The 17,318-nt window shown below is 39.6% G+C and overlaps 1 protein-coding gene across 4 annotated transcripts in view; it reads left to right on the top strand.

Moving 5' to 3' along the window:
• The window catches only part of NTRK2 (neurotrophic receptor tyrosine kinase 2), a 214,406-nt gene that overhangs the window by 69,928 nt on the left and 127,160 nt on the right, over positions 1-17,318 (top strand). For 2 of the 4 annotated variants that reach the window (XM_074933113.1, XM_074933116.1), the window contains exon 12: positions 15,639-15,710. The exons of the other annotated variants lie outside the window; for them this stretch is intronic. In XM_074933113.1, the coding sequence (XP_074789214.1) occupies positions 15,639-15,710 (72 nt within the window). The remainder of the gene's footprint in view (positions 1-15,638; positions 15,711-17,318) is intronic. 4 annotated transcript variants of the gene reach the window in all.

Raw genomic sequence — 17,318 nt, 5'->3', positions numbered from 1 at the left:
GCAACCTCATATATGGTGTTTATTTTATTATTTAAATTTGACCAGTGATGGTTAGAAAGATCAGTAAAATGGATTCACAGTTCAGATACACTCCTTCAAAAACTAATCACAGGCATGGTATGTGTGATAATGGTTAAATGTCACTACAAATAGCTCTTGAATGTTCTCTCCATTTATCATCATCAGTGTTATTGCGTTTATATTAAAGCAATATTTAAAGACCTGAGGTTAGAACACCAATTCAATATGTAATGCCTAGACTAATAATAAAATATTACCTGCTCTGAAAAGCCTGCAGCATAAGTATATATTGAGAATTCATAAATTAACATAAACAACCTGGGGTATTTGAGCCTGAGGAAAATAAGGCAAAGGTGAAGAGAAATCTTTTGCAATCAGTACTGATAAGTACAATACATTTAAAATGTGTATCTTGAAAATTCTGAATAAAAGGATCCAGCCAGCTACCTGTGAACTACTTGAGTCTTTTGCCATTGAATTAAGTGACAGAAAAATTAGTCCCAACTTAGCATAGACATCATGTCATAGTGATTTAATAAACAGTCTTAATAAGGAGGTGGTAAGGAGAAAATTATTCAGATTGCTACTGAAAACACTTGCAAAACAAGATTAAAAAATATTCATTTCAAATCTTCCCCAAATATTAATGAATATGTTGCATTCATAAGAAGGCACTTCCTGAGTTATATCAGGCAGAAACACACAAAAGGCTGTGCTTCATTTTTCTGTTACCTTGTGAGAACACAACACACCACAGGTGTCATTAAATGTCTCCCTACCCTTCTTCAGTTTGCAAAAAAAAGGTCACTCAGTGACTGGAGCAGTCACACTGGCACTCAATGGTAATTTTCATGTAACCATGTACATAGAAAAAGCGTTCCACTGAAATTCAGAAAAAGAAATGTGTATATAGGCAATCAACACTGTGTATCCCATAGGAAACGTCTTTATGTAAGAGATTAAATTTTCACACCATTTGGGTTCATAGCAGGCATCTTGAAGTCTTCTTGAAGACACTGTATTATGCCTTATAATTTTAAATGCCAGTTTATCACATCTTTTGCATGGGCATCATCTGCCCACTTCTTAGACTTTGTCCTCAATGACTCTTTGCGCTTAAAGAGTTTGAGTTTAGCTGACTCTAAGCAAGTGGTTTGAAGTACTGATAGGGGAACTCATGCTTTGTCATGTCTTGCTTAAGCAGTTGGGTTGCTTATAGTCTAGGAGGAGAATGAAACACAGTTAGACTAGAAGAGCTTTTACTCCTTTTAATTCTCAACCAGGTACAAAATAAAAGTTTTGCATCTTCAGCAAAGACCCGCAGTTTGACATAGAGATCTGATGTTCAAAGTGATCTGCAATACGCTTGCAGGGAGGGTTTCCTGGACAATTTTGCCATGTTTGCCAGATAATTAAGAAGATCAGATTGTAGCTTGGGAACACAGTTACTGCTTGACCTTCGACAAATCACTGAAATCCTGAACTTTTTGAGTTTCCATTTGTACCTATGAAAGTGATTTTGTGCTGTGTTGTACCTACCCAAATACCAGTTCTGGGTTGTCGATCCTTTAATGTCTTTAGAACATTTCATTATTCAGTCAATGAGCAGAATATGAAAGAGGGATTAATTCATGTGAGTCAGTGTTGTACGATAAGGTGTAGAAAAAAATGAATGTGCTCAAATCTGCAGTATTTTTAGTGAGTAAACATGTAAAGGCAATGATGATATTGCTCATCTGAACCACACACAAGAAGCTATTTTTATTGTTTGACACTGGGATTCCAGTCCCTGCAGTCATGAGCAGATCATACAAGTTGTCTCAGGTGCATTACTTCTATAATGGGGACAGTAATATCTACTTATCACATGAACATTTGGAGGATAAAGTTATTAATGATTCTAAGTATTTTACACTGAAGAAACAAATTACTATAAGTACTTCAAGGAATGAGCGCTCTTATGAACTGATCCTAGAAAGTAATTATGTGAAAAGAATTTTACAAAGATCTTAAAATATTTAAGCTGCCATTCTCTTGTGTTCCAATAAAGAGGTGTCTCTTAAAGCATTGTTTTGGGTCTATGTCACTCTATCAGAACATACTATTAGCCGTTTATAGCGTTCCATTGTTATTTATATAAAATCTGGTCTCTAGGTCTCAGCTTTCTGTTTCTGTTTGCTACTAGTTTTCCTGAGTGTGATCCTAAAGTACAAGATGTAAGAGAGGAATGTAGCTGTGGTTCTGTAGTAGGAACAAGCCAGCAGATGACATGTGCTATATACAAAAAAGGATTTAGGGAGACATATCAAATCTGAAGCTGGGGAATTTTTAATGATCAGATGGTGCATTTGACTATGGTCTCTGTTGGTTGCAAAATTCAAACTCAGTTGTAATGTTTGAGGCAGAAAAGGAGTTACTAACTTGTTTAGAACTTTTCATGACTCACAGTACTATACTGATGGGTATTAACACAGGAAAGTTATCTGAGGGCTCATGGCTGTTACTATTGAAAATACGTGGAAAGCAAATGTAAACAAGTACCTGTTAAATTCCACTCCACCTCCCCTAGAAAGAAGTATACAAGCAGGTGATGGAATGAAGGAGTACACCTGTATGTGGTGTGCGTGAAGTGAGATGAACTGGAGAAGTAAGGAGATACTGAGTAGAGTACAGCTTAGAGATGTAAAGAGACTAAAGAGAAATAGACTAATGGATGCAGTGGCCAGCTAGGATTGAGTATCTCCAAGAATGGAGACTTCACAACCTCTCTGGGCAATGCGTGCCAGTGTTCAGTCACCCTTACAGTACAGTTTTCCTTACATTTAAATTAAATTTATTTCAGTTTGTGCCCATTGCTGCTTGTCCTGTCACTGGACAAGTTAACTCATAATGCAGAGGAACAAAATGGATACATAAAGGTGGCATGTGGATGTATACAAAGACACTGTCTGAGTTGTTTTGTGTTGCCTTTGAATACTGCTTAATTGTGAAAACAGGGAAGTACTGAGAGGTTACAGTAGACCATATGCAGTAGACCACATACGGTACAGCAAGATCTTTTTCAGTGAAATTATTTGGCTGAGGTATGTTAGTCTCAGTTGAGTAACACCACTGGGGTTTACAAGTATGTGTTGCTTAGTACTTTGCGCCACTCCTTTTACAATACGTGTTCTATTTTATTTGAGTTTCCCTCCATTTGTGTTCCTCAGCTTTCAATGACTGATGCACGATTTCTTCCCTCATTGAGTTGCATTGATTTTTGTTAATGGATCTGAATTTTGAACGTTTTTTTCTTTTTTCCTTTTTTTTCCTTTTCTTTTTTCCTGAGCTTGGGACAAAACCTGTACTTGTTCTGAATAGTAGATAATACCATTACTCTGCTTCATAAAGTTTTGTTTTAAATATCTGGACATGTTAACTACGTAGCAGTTCTCTTAGCAGATATCGAGATCTTGGTACAGTTGGAGTGCCCTTTTTTGTTTCATTCCTGTAAAAGCATTCAGTATTGAATTTTGCACAACGGGGAGATTCACCATGGGCTCAGAGCCTGGCTGGCACTTACCACTGTGCTGTAACTCCCTTTCAGTTGTTGTTGTTCTGCTTCCTGCAGTGGAGCTGTGTCTTTTGAAGTAACATGGATGGAATCAGAAGAAATGAAGAATCATTTAAGTATGTTCCAGGCAAATGTGTGTGTCTAAGAAAGCCCCACAAACAAAAACTCCTCAGAGATTGAATATGAGTTTTAAAGTTTTCTGATGCTTATTTGAACTTTCCCTAACTCAGGCAAACTGCTTGTTAATTCTTGCTTGATTCTGCAAAACCACACAGCAGTAGCCTTTTATCAGCAGCTTCCTTTAAGGCATCTGAAGATGCCTTTGGTTTTTTTTTGGACAGTCTCATGGCATATTACATTCTTTGGCTATGAATCTTTGGAAAAAGCATCAAAAATAGATTTTTTTTTTGCCAGGTTCATGGCATTTCTCCTTTCAGAATGAACAAGAAGTGCAGTAAAGGCGTTGTAGCAATGCTCTTGCTTCTTAGGAAGAAATGAGGAAGTACAAAAGTTCACAGGCACTAAGAAAAATTAAGACAAAGGGTAGCCAAGCTGCTTGCATATCTAGTAAAAAGAACACTTCAGATTTTATTTCAATTCTGGGCAAAAGTTCAAATAAGATTGTCATATTTGGATGAATGGATCATTCTTAAATCTCTTTTTCACACACACACACACACACACACACACACACACACAGACCCATATTTATGATCTCCCAGGATACCTATAATCTGTGAGCTGCTTTGTATATTCGCTGTTGATGCAGCCCACCACTGCAGCCCCAAGATGTTTTCTTAATGGGTAGCTGAACACACCTTTTCCAATTGACTCATAGCTGTTCTCAGTTGTTCTCTTCCTGGAGGTACTGTAACCTCCCCAGTGCTTCCTCAGTGGTGTGATATGTGTGCCTCTCTGTCTCACAGTGGCCACTGTTTTAGCCCTTCACATTTATTTATGTAAAGCATTAGAGCTATATTCAGGCCTCAGCATGGATGATAATTCAATGTAAGGATCAGAATAATATATTATAAATAATACTTTTTTTCCCCATAAATGAGTGATGAGGTGAAATGAGAATGTTCTTCTCTCTTTCAGGATAGCTTTTTGTGCTGCCCTCAAAGCCTGTTTTCTCCTAACACCTGTTCTGTATCCTACATAAAATATCAGAATTGCCCTTTTAATTTTTGTCCTCTGCCATGTTTTGTCACATTTAACACTGTACACTTTGCCAGTACCAGAAACCAGGAAGAACTGATGGCACTTCCAGCATGGAAATGAGAAAACAGATCTAGCAAAATGAGATCAGTCTTGTTTCTTTGAGATTTTTTTTCCAAAAAAGTTAAGGCATGATTGAGAATCTTTCTCTTCTGTTCAGTTTTTTGGAGCTTCTTAAAAAAAGCATCAGATGGAAGCAATGTAACAAGGTCCTTTATAAAGAAGTAAAATGGACAAACTATTTAGTAACTATTCTACTAAAACTATTCTAGTTTTATTCTTAGGGTTAAAAGTTAATGGCATTGTTCTTTCAGCTGCCCAGTGTAGGTGAATGCCTTAGGCCACAAAGTGGTGTAATGCAAACATGCAAGAAGTGTTTGTGAAAAGTCCTTTCTGTGTCCCTGATAGATGACAAAGAATTTGTCACTTCTTCCTGGCAGTTTGGCCAACCAGTCTGACTGTGGTCCTCCTCCCTGTACCAGCCCCTTTCCTTCTTGCCCACTCTGAGCATTCATGGCACGATAATACAGAGCTGTCATACCTGAGAACTCAGACATCTTCCCTCAGATGCCTTTTAGATTTTAAATGCATCATCCTCATGGACTAACACAAGGGGGAAGAAGATAGCCTACAGTCATGGCACAATCTCTGCATTGACACAGCGACCCTGCAGGGAGTACATGGAAGCATCTGCAACTGGAGTTCATTTGTAACCCTCTGAGGAATGCCTGTGTTCATGGATTTGCCTTCACATTCAACAGGGCTAGTTCCAACACGAAGACAGTGCCCTATATGGTCTTGTAAAGTAGGAGAAATTTTAATTTTGGCTCTGGTAGGAAGACTTGGGTAATTCAAACTTGGAGAGAAACATTCCTTAAAAATCAGTGAATTGAGTTAGTATAATCCTTTGTTTTGCCTGGGAGCACCCAGGCACAGGAGCTGGTGGCCACAGCTAAAATGTTTGTTACTGAAGAGCTTCCAAAAAAGGCTTGTGGCCTAATCTTTCTCTGTTGGTGCCCTTTCAGAAAGTTGCATTTCTGTGATTTGTAGGAGTAGGCAGTAGCAGAATTGTGCCTCTCAGAAATGCTCTTTTTCCCACAGTAGTGTCTGAACCAGAATTTCTTTACATCCCTTAATTTTTTTGCAGAGGGCAATTGCAGCATTCCCTCCCATGACCTCTAGAGCTGCACTGTTATCAGTCCTTTTCCTATAGTATGTGGGCATATGTACTAAGAGCAGGCCATATTTTAAGTCTTCAGCTGGCTCTGATGTAGTTGCTTATTTGTTGAATGCCTCTCATACTCTTATCTGCTGAGAGTCGAATGAAAACCAGCCATCAAATTCTGTGTTTGTGGCTACCACCAGCTAAATATTTCTGCCCATTGCCATCCTCTTGGAGGTTTCCTGTGAGCTCTCACAGCCCTGAGTCACTTTGGAGAGTGGTAGATAGCCTCTTCTGCTAAATTTCTCCTTTTCTGTGCTTCTGAATGCCAGCTTGCCAGCTAGGCAGGTATTGTAACTGCTTCTTATGGTGTCTGAAGTTTGTGCATTCAAGCTGCTCTTGCAGTGGCCTCTCCCTGTGTGCTCCAGGCAAACATTAATGCAGGGTGTTCTGCTGCCATCAGAAGTCGTGCAACCTGCCAATGATGCAGTATACCTCACGTGCCCTGTGGGTGCAGGTTGTGAGCCAAGTGAATGGCACAAGGCCTGTTCCCTGCCCAGAGGCTGTGAGTTTGAGTGATAGAACTATTAAGCACAAGGGCATTAGCTCTGACACATGAAATCTTTAGGCTGCAAAGGTATTCTGGATAAATGTGACTATGTGCTTGTTCTATGCTTACATGATCCCTCAGGCAGATACTTCTGATACCTCTGATACTTTGTCAGAGGCAGGGCAATAGATGTTCATTTGGTTGGACCAACATGGCTGTTCTTGCATTCTGTGCCTGCTGCATACAGGAAGGCTGGCAAGGGAGAGAAAGAGTCCTCCTCTTAAGCACCCTGTTACTTCAGTTAAGAGAGTATAAAATAAGTAAACATGGCTTTATTTTAGCAGAGTAGTAGTTTGGAATTTCTTATAGTTGGTTTAAGGTGCAGTTCACCAATTTACCAAATGATCTAGCATGAGTGCAGAGGAAGCATTCTTCCTTTTGCTCCTTGACAAAGCAGACTATACCTGGATCTTGCACATGGCATATGCTGCAGGCCATGTGGCATGCACAAGAGGAGCATGATAGCAAACCAACAGATAAACTGAGGAGAGTTTATTCTTTCAGGCTGTTGGATCATACTGTTTTGAGGTCACAGAGAGACCTGGGTACTTTGAACCCCTGCTTTTCCCTTTGATGTGTTTGTACAGTTCCTGAGCTCTGGGCAGGGTCTGTGTGTTCCTGCAGGGACTGGAAGCATCTGTTGAGTTTCATGATTCAAGCCTAAATGTGCCAGATTTGAATTCTGAGGAGCTGATGTTTCTTGGAGAAGGATGAGACCGTCCTATTCTGCCTTCATGTACTTTCCTTCTGTGGCAGCAATCTAGCACAATGCTGGTGTTGCTGGTGGTAGCTCTGGCCTGACAGTTGTACCCTTCTGGTGCCAAAGAGCGAGGAATTCCTACCGTGTGTTTGCAGTCTTTATGCAATTGGCTGTGACCCAACTGTGTACTTTGAAAAATGTTTGTGCCGCAATAGGCATTTACTATTACTCACAAGGACATTGCCTGGCATTTCAGTGCTTAGGTACTGCAGTGATGATAACTTTCACAAACTTTGACTTGCTCCTGGCAGCCAGGACAACATTTTTGGTAAGTACAAGCTATGTTTCTACAAACAGGTATTTTGATTGCATAAAGTATAAAGCTGAGTACTGTTCTCACTACTTGTACAAAAATGATGTTCATGTGCACTGTTGCGTACACCAGCTGGCCATGGAATAATCATCTCTTTGCCACTGAGCTCCCGTAATTTGTGCACACTAGATTAATTCCTGTCATTTATTACTTGCCTTTTAAGTGTGAGGCATAGACCTTCTGAGAGTTTCCCAGAGCCTCTTCCAGCTGTCCTAACTCCCAAGTTTACTTAAATTTTAATTAGATACTTCAGAGTTAGCTAGTTAGATACCCTGTCTTTTTCCACCTCATTCCATTGCAGCTGACTACTGATAAACTTTCCTCTCTGTTACAATTCTGAAAATGCATTCAGGACAGCGAGCAATATTATGGAAATGCTTTAACTGAATTTTTTTTTTTTTTCCCGGTTCAACTGCTTGGTCACCAATTTGTTTTGCTTCAATGTGAGGGAAAAAAACCCCACCTCATCTACAGTGGAGATTTCAGAATTGTTTATTACTGTTACCTAGTCAGAGAGTTGTCTTAATGTTTGAAACCAAAGTAGAGTCCTTGATAAGTGTGGAGGTTTTGGAAAAGGGAGGAGGAAGTGGGCTACATAGAAATGTTCATTGGTATCTAAAGATGTTGGTATGCTGATGGCATCCTTCATTTTAAAAAAAAAAAAAGGTCAGTGAGCCTGACTCTTTTTTTACACAATGGCCTCTTTATACTACCCTGTTAGTAAATGAGTGTAGATGGGAATTGGACTCATTTAGATTGATGGGGGTTATCATTTCTTTGGAGAGAGAAGTGCAGCAGTCAGAGGTCCTGCGGTTGGCTGTGTCAGCTTCCATGTGCATCTAGGAAGCATCTTTATGGTAGCATGGGAAACTAGATCCTCCCAGAGAACAGGTGGAACTTAATCTTGGCCTTCAACTCCTCAATTAACCTTGGCACAATAACACACTGGCCTCTGGGTGAGGGAGGCATCTTAGAGTGGTTCTTAAATAGCTTCTTAAATAGGGAATGAAATATCAGTGTTCTGCTGGAATACTGCTTCCAGCCAACATGGGAGGACTTAAAAAAAGCCAACAGAAAAGAGCTCCAGCTAATAAGGTCTCTCCTGTGGCTGCTCTGGATGAGACATGGACCAGGACCAATTCTCCTAGGTGAGTTGTAACTACAAAAAAGTTATGGAAGAGGGAGTTCAAGGAATTGAAATTTCAGAGGGTGCCCTTGGCTGTACTTCAGATGTACCTGGCTGCATTGGCTGGTGTGTGTGTGTAAAGCACAAAAGATACAGCAAAAATTATTTTGCTGATGCCAGTAAGAAAACTGCATGTGTCTAATGACAGGTATGAACATAGGTTGTAGCCTGAACTGATGAATTGTTTTCACACAGACTGAGGGGTTCATGTAAATTCATGTTTGCATTCATGTATTGCACATTCTTGATTTGGTGTACAGCCTATCAGCTATAGGCAGACAAATATCACAGAATCACAGAAAAGAATCACAGAATCATCTAGGTTGGAAAGGACCCTGGATATCATCTAGTCCAACCGTTCGCCTAGCACAGTTCCCACCTACAGCATATCATTAAGCTCCAAATTGACCCTACTCTTGAACACCTCCAGGGATGGGGACTCCACCAGCTCCCTGGGCAGCCCATTCCAACGCCTAACAACCCCTTCTGGAAAGAAATGCTTCCTGATATCTAGTCTGAACTTTCCCTGGTGCAACTTGAGGCCATTCCCTCTTGTCCTGTCGCTTTCTATTAGGCTAAAGAGGCTCAGACCCAGCTCTCTGCACCCTCCTTTCAGATAGCTGTAGAGGACGATGAGGTCTCCCCTCAGCCTCCTCTTCTCCAGACTAAACACCCCCAGTTCCCTCAGCCACTCCCCGTACGACCTGTGCTCCAGACCCTGCACCAGCTTCGTTGCCCTTCTCTGGACACGCTCGAGTCATTCAATGTCCTTTTTGTAGTGAGGGGCCCAAAACTGAACACAGGAATCGAGGTGCGGCCTCCCCAGTGCCGAGTACAGGGGTAAGATCCCTTCCCTGTCCGTGCTGGCCACGCTATTGCTGACACAAGCCAGGATGCCATTGGCCTTCTTGGCCCCCTGGGCACACTGCTGGCTCCTGTTCAGCCGGCTGTCAATCACCCCCCCAGGTCCCTCTCTGACTGGCAGCTCTCCAGCCACTCCTCCCCAAGCCTGTAGCGCTGCTGGGGGTTGTTGTGGCCCAAGGGCAGCCCCCGGCATTTGGCCTTATGGAAACTCCTCCAGTTGGCCTCAGCCCATGGCTCCAGCCTGTCCAGGTCTCTCTGCAGAGCCTCCCTACCCTCGAGCACGTCAACACTCCCACCCAACTTGGGGTCATCTGCAAACTCACTGAGGGTGCACTCGATCCCCTCGTCTAGATCATCAATAAAGGTGTTAAACAGGAGTGGCCCCAAAACCGCGCCCTGGGGGACACCACTCGTGACCGGCCACCAACTGGATTTAACTCCGTTCACCACAACTCTCTGGGCCTGGTTGTCCAGCCAGTTTTTTACCCAGCAAAGCGTGTGCCCATCCAAGCCACGAGCAGCCAGTTTCACCAGGAGAATGCTGTGGGAAACGGTGTCAAAGGCTTTACTAAAGTCAAGGTAAACAACATCCACAGCCTTTCCCTCATCCAATAAGCAGGTCGCTCTGTCATAGAAGGAGATCAGGTTTGTCAGGCAGGACCTGCCTTTCATAAACCCATGCTGACTGGGCCTGAGCATCTGGTTGTCCCACATGTGTTGCATGATGATGTTTAGGATGAGCTGCTCCATCAGCTTCCCGGGCACCGAAGTCAAGCTGACAGGCCTGTAATTTCCCAGATCATCCTTCTGACCCTTCTTATAGATGGGCGTCACATTGGCCAATTTCCAATGAGTCAGGACTCCTGGATTGCAGGGGGGTCGTTCTCCCAGTCTCTGTATTCTGGCTGTGGAGGCTGGATTTCATCAGTACAACTAACCTTGCTATTAAAGACTGAGGCAAAGAAGGCATTAAGCACCTCAGCCTTTTCCTCATCAGTAGTTACCAAATTTCCTCCTGCATCTACCAGGGGATGGAGACTCTCCCTGGACTTTCTTTTCCTACTGACATACTTATTTTTTTACAGAGAAGTGTTCCACTGCATTTTATTCCTCCTTGATTTTGTATGAAGTTTGCAGAAGAGCTATGGTTCTGATCATAACTATGTAACCAAAAGTGTGAAGGTTTGTAATTTTTTGAAATGTAAAGGGAATAAGGTATTATAATAATGGCCTTTTGATTTGGAATATTCTTTTTCTGTTTTTGTCAGAAAAGTAATTTGTAGGTCTTAGAGACCCTTGGATATGGCATTTAGACATTGTCCAGTTCATGGCACTGGAACACCTCATGTTCATTACCTGTGTCTTATGGAACAGACAATGGTAGATTGAAAATGTAAACTGAACATAACATAACATTAACATAACATGTAAACCATGTAATGCCGATGCACCTCATGTAAAGCTGTCCATCACCAGATTCTTACTAAACTTACTGTGACGTCATACCGCAGTTTTGGACTAACATTGGCTTATGGGTTTGTTATAATGTATGGTTGCACATTGTCCTTCATGTGTAGTCTGCTACTGTAATCTGCCCTCATGTCCTTCCCTCTTCCTTAAATGAGTATCCTTATCATTACCTAGCTCGCTTGTTCCTTACCTGTGATGTTTTAATCTTTTTTGGATGTTTTTTCACTAGCATACAAAAATGTGGATTTCCATGGTGAGCAGAACTGTTATATTTCATAGTTCAGGGCAGAAGGGATAATCTCCTCTTGAGTGAGATTTTTCAGTACAGAATTTTTAATTACCTATGCACTTTATATAAGATAATGGTTAACATTTTATTTTATGACATTAAATCAATAATTGTTAAGTATAGAAGCAGCACTGTTACTCTAGTGGGTTTTTATATCCTATTACTATAGAAGATACCTAAATTTAATTCCAGTAATAGTAATTCTTGCCTTTGTCAGTGTTACCATATTGTCCTTGAAGAGGGTATTTCTGAGAAAGATTTCTAATCTCTAGACAGTGAAAATATTGATAACTAAACAGGCAGTTAAAGGGAAACTAATCACATGGATATTTTGAAAATAGCCAACTTCCTACGCATGTGAACTCACTGTCTTTGACACCACTGAGCCCTCCTTTGTGGAGATACAAGCTATATATAGACTTATGCCAATGCACTGCTGTGTGACAGTAGGGCAGAAGTTGTTGCAGTTATTACTTCCTGTAGTGCATGGTAAAGGAAAAATCTTTTCATATTTGCTTCTTGTTGGTATATCTTTCTTTATTGAGGAGCATCCCTCTGAGAGGAAATGGCTACAGTCAATGTTAATTTGGCTGTTGGATGGTTTTCTTGGTTTGATCACATTTAAAAAAAAATCTTGGCTTAATAATTTTCCCATATTTTAACATGCTTGATTTGTTTAATAAAGGCATTTTGAAATCAGAAAAGCAGTTCTATTACCTAAATTACGACTTCTCTGTAGAAATATATTAATAGATAATTATTTGCAGTATATAGTAGACTGCTAGATGAGCCAGGACTGAAGGAGGAGGCTTTCCTTGTGTTGCAGTAAGTAGCACAGTAGCTGGACCTACCCAAATTAAAGCTATTTGAGACAATTTATAGGAAAGGAGACTTCAGGATAAGAACTGAAGAATATATTATGGAGGGAAAACTCACTAAGAAGGAGAATGTAGTGAAATGTAAGGTAAATAAAGAGAAAATTATCATAAGCCTCCTGTATCTCATGCTTTGGTGCAATACAAAACAGTAGTTACTTGGATTTTTCCTGCCACACAGATTACAACTTTTCACATAATTTTATTTCCTTCCATGCTATGGAAGGAAATTCTATTAAAAAAAAGCCCCAGCAAGCAACTCCCTTTTTAGGGCCAAATGGATATCCCTAATAGAAAGTGTGCTCAAAGACCTTTCAGTCCTAGGAAAGATCTAAAGACTGGAAAATCATATTCTGCTTCAGTGGGTACTAATGAAAGCCTAGGTAGTGGCACAGGCAATCAGTAACATCTTTTAGTTGCTCACAATAATGAACATAATATGTATAAACACACATATACATATGTTTATTTAAAAATATATATAACATATATGGTGTTATTATTACATATGCTTTAGACTATCACAAAAAAGTGACACCTTTGAGTTGTTGCCTAGAGGTACTTAATGTTGTCTGGAATGAATTTGCAGTTTCTTTTCATGAATAGTTTGTAAATGTGCTGTTTTTGAGGAAGGCTGAGGAAAGATCCACTTGGATATGTAAAAAAATGGAGTTAGGAGCACCCCGTGGGAGCTCATTAATGATTCAGGATGCTTGGTTTCAGTTTTCCCTCCTTCCTTTCACAATGCAAAATCTGATCAATACTTTTCTTTCAAGGTCACAACTGCTGCTTGGTCTCTGTCCTTCTCACAACCCTTGCCCAGCCATGGGAGTGTTTTGCAGGATTTAATTACTAGTTTATTTAAGGTTGTCATCAATAACTCTTAGCATAGTCAGGCTCGGACAGAAAGCCATATTATTACAGGCAGGTCTCTGCCCTGATCCAAGTATAGGGGTGATGTGCTTGTCAATAGATTCGTGTCAGTCATGAAAGGAAATTTTCCCTTCCCTTCCTATCCCCAGTAATCCTGTGGTCGTATTATGGACAGGAAGGCTATGAAAAAGTGATATAGCGTATTTCAAATACTCTGTTTTGCAAGGTTTGTAAAACAGAATTGAGTTTGAGAAAATCGAGTTTCTGTCTTTGCAAAGAAAAAGGTGTTTCCACTATGGGCGATGATACTTCTTAATGTGTTTTGGCAATTTGTTTTCCAGAACTGCAAATGAAAGGTATATTTTAAAAATATTAATAGGTTTTTGTGTACTTTTTTTGATACTTTTTTTTTTAATATATTTTTTTCCCTTTATTTAGAAATTGGTTTAGTGTAGACTAAGTAAACTTGTTACATACTCAGTAAGTAACCCCACTTCCTGCAGTTATATTGTAAATCCTAAGGGGAGTACCAGATTCAGTATTTTAATTGCAGGAAAGGAAACAATGTTCCTCTAATGGGAGTGGAAACCTTTGTTGTGTAAAACAGCTTTCCTGTTTTGAGGAATATCATAAACAGTCAGTCACAAATACAAAAGTATATCTTAGTATCTTTTGTTTGTCATCCTGTAGAGTGTTCTCTCAGACAAGCTTTTCTTTTCTGAATAGGCTGCTAAAATACAGGTTTGATACTTTGTCAAGAGGCAAGCAAAGCTGCTTACATGCTTATGTTTTCACATAGACATCATACTGCTTAACAGGGTCTGCTTTTTGAAATTTAAATTCTGTATCTTAAAAGTGATATTTAAGATCTGTTAACTTGAGTAAAATGAGCTGGTTGTATTTGTAGGAGCTAAAAAAGTTGGTCCGGTGTAATTTTTAAGTTGGCTGGAAAATAACAAAATTTAGAGCATCCTTCCTTTTCCTGCTTTTCAGGAAAATTTGGACAGGGTAAAGGTCTGAAGTCATGATGGAATTAAGAGTTGTTATTATAATTACAGGACGCAGCTCCTGGAGGTCATCGTTATTGTAGAATATTATGAACACAATGCTTGTTGAACATAATGGATCCAAATTTGGGTTGTAATCCCTAATCTGTCAAAGAATGTCCGCAGTTCACTTTGCTCATTCTACTGACATCATATTTAATGTCGGTCAAATCAGTTTTTTATATATTCTGTTGATTTTATGCTGTTCACAAAATTTTTTTCTTGTGTGGGACTAGTACCTTAATGTTAATATAATTTCCAAGGAAAAACCCGCTCAGTGATTCATGTAAAATATGTTGGAGGGAATTTGTATATACATATATATCAAAGTACAGCTACACAAATTTTCAAGTGGTATAATTTAAGTGGATGATTTCAGTTCAGCCCTGCCGTTTGTCTGGGGTTTGCTTTTATATGTTTTTTATATTTAGATGTTTGTCCCTACATTGAGTTTGTAATGTATGTCCAGGTTTGCTGGCCACAGATCCATTGCTTTTGCATGTGAAGTTAATTTTTTCATGTTGGAAAGAACACTGGTACCTAAAATCTCAGGATAGAGAGGCATGAATTTGCAAATCTTTTATGTTCATTGTGATGCCTCATGCTGAAGTACCTTGGACTAGAACAGGAGGAGACATGGAAACCAGTTGTTTTGCTACATTGGTACCTCCTGTCTTACAAGAAGCAGCAAGGGAACACCAGGATCTCTGGCACAACAGAGGGCAACTTGCAGAAGCTTTAGGCAATGCAAGCTGGTTGGAGATTTATTTCAATACTGGGAGTAAGGAATAGGTCCATTTTGATGTTGGGTCCTCTGAGGATTCTTCAGTGCAGTGAATTACTGACAGCTGTTAATGAATCAGATTTTTGTCTGTATATTATCCCCAGCAAAAACAAAACCCCCAGATAAAAAACAAAAACCCGAGCAAAAAAGTGCTTCGTGCAGTATGACTAAGTATTGACCTTGACTTCAGGGTGGGCTATCTGTACATACATTAAGTTCATCTTTGCAGGCCAAGGATATCCACCAAGAAGAATTTGGCCAGTGAGTGAAGAATATCTTCTTATTGCTTATCATAAAGCAAGATACTACATTTTTTTCATAAACATTTTTAAGCCATGCACATTTCTGTAGCTCTAAAACACATGTAAAAGCTGTGTCTGAGTCCAGTCCAAAATGTGTTAGTCAATAGTGACAGCCCCCCTCATGGTATAGATTGCTAACTGTGAAAAATGTGAACTGGGAACAATCTAGAGGTATCACAATTGATGTTTTCTCTCCTGCAGAGTAGGATGAAAAATAAAGCAATTGGTGAAGAAATATTTTTTAAAAAGAGTATTGGCAATTGCAAACCAAACTCTTGACAACTGCATTAATGATAATGCATTCCATTCCAGTTCATGGTGAAGTAAAACGAGTTGGTCTGGTAGATCAAATATGGCTTTCAATGCAAGACTGCGACAATGAAGGTGAGACGATAAAGCTATTCAGACTCCTAACCTATAAAGAGCAAAGACTGTATTTTTTTAAATATATGTGGTGAATTTACATAATTATTTATTCTTAGAACAGATGTCATAAAATACTACATTTGTTTTCAGTCTTCAGTTATATTTATGGGCTGTATCTATCCTATTGTGTATATATGTATGTGTATACATACATTTTTTCTTGAAAAAATGTATATGCAGTCAAAATCGTGTATAATTAATGATGTATGTTAGCTTCCCTTATGAATCTGGGAAATTTTTTTGTGTGTAAGTATCAGGGCTTTGAGAAGGGCTTGGCAGGGACTTTATTCTATCGAAAGATTTGATAAGTGGGGATGGACTGCGTAACAGTGTGTGAATGTAACTTGCTGTCCTGTTTTGCTCATTACAAATACATTGTGAAGCAATTGGTAAGAATCCATTTGGTGTAAGCAAACCCAGCTGTATATCTAGGGAAGTGTCCCAAATACTGTGTTTTAGATGAGTGTATTCAGATGAGTGGATTTGGGTGTTTTGTGTTTTTTTAAGTTTGGTAACATGTTTTCAATCATCATCTTATTTTCCAGTCCAGACAAGAGTAAAATCACAAGAGCTCTCAAGTACCTGATAATACATTTTTCAGACAGAATGTCAAAAACTAATATATGTTCCATCAGTATTGATTCATTGCAGCAAGCCTAAATAATTAAACTGGCCAAATACAAAGGGTTTGTGTCCTACATTAACAAAATGGGTACAGCTACTTTGAAAATCATTTAACCAGTTGCAATACTAGCATGCATTTCACATAACTGACTCACCTCTTCCAGTGTACTTGAAGTAATCAGAAATAACTCAATTCTGTATTATCTGTTAAGTGGTATCCCTGGAGAGTAGGCACAGTGTGTGGTTTGTGTATACTATATCATTTCACTCAGTTCTAGGGCAAAGCACAGCAGTGTTTGAGGCTACTGGTATGCAATCAAAGCATATGGGGCTAGGATACATCCTCTGGTCCTTCATGAAAGGCACAGATCATGTCCATACTGACAAGACAATACTCTCTTGTCCCTTATCCCTCAAATAAAGGGGTCTCATACATACTATGTGTTGTAAATAATTCCTGGGTCATGCTCTCCTTTGAACTGTACTGGGACATTGTGTGGGAGAGTACTTTCTATCTTAAGCCAAAATGGTACCTTATTTTAGTATAGATTAAGTAACTTGGATAAAAAAGAAGATACAACCTTGCTCAAGTCTGGGCTCTGGCCGTTCTTTATTTGCTGACACAGATGTGCCTGATCCTCTTTGTCTTTGAAGTCTTTAGCTTAGTAGATGGGCCTGGAAGGAACTAGTCTTGTACATCCCATTTACACTGAAGAGTTTTTGGCTTGTTAACTACTGTTTGGATCTCTTTGTGTGTCTGTTCCACATCTGAATTCACACAATTACTCTGGTAGGGTGGAGTCATTCAAGCTTTAATTTGCAGCAGACTTGCTCTGTGTAAAGCTGAGTTTATTTTCTGGTAGGAGGTTGGGGAGATGGGATTGAGATGGAAGTGCCATCTCATTAAAGGAAGGGAAGTGTAAGCTCTATTCCTGATTATTT

This window comes from Athene noctua, chromosome Z (genome assembly GCF_965140245.1).
Source record: "Athene noctua chromosome Z, bAthNoc1.hap1.1, whole genome shotgun sequence".
Classification (NCBI taxonomy): domain Eukaryota; kingdom Metazoa; phylum Chordata; class Aves; order Strigiformes; family Strigidae; genus Athene; species Athene noctua.
This window is presented reverse-complemented; position numbering and strand designations above follow the sequence as displayed.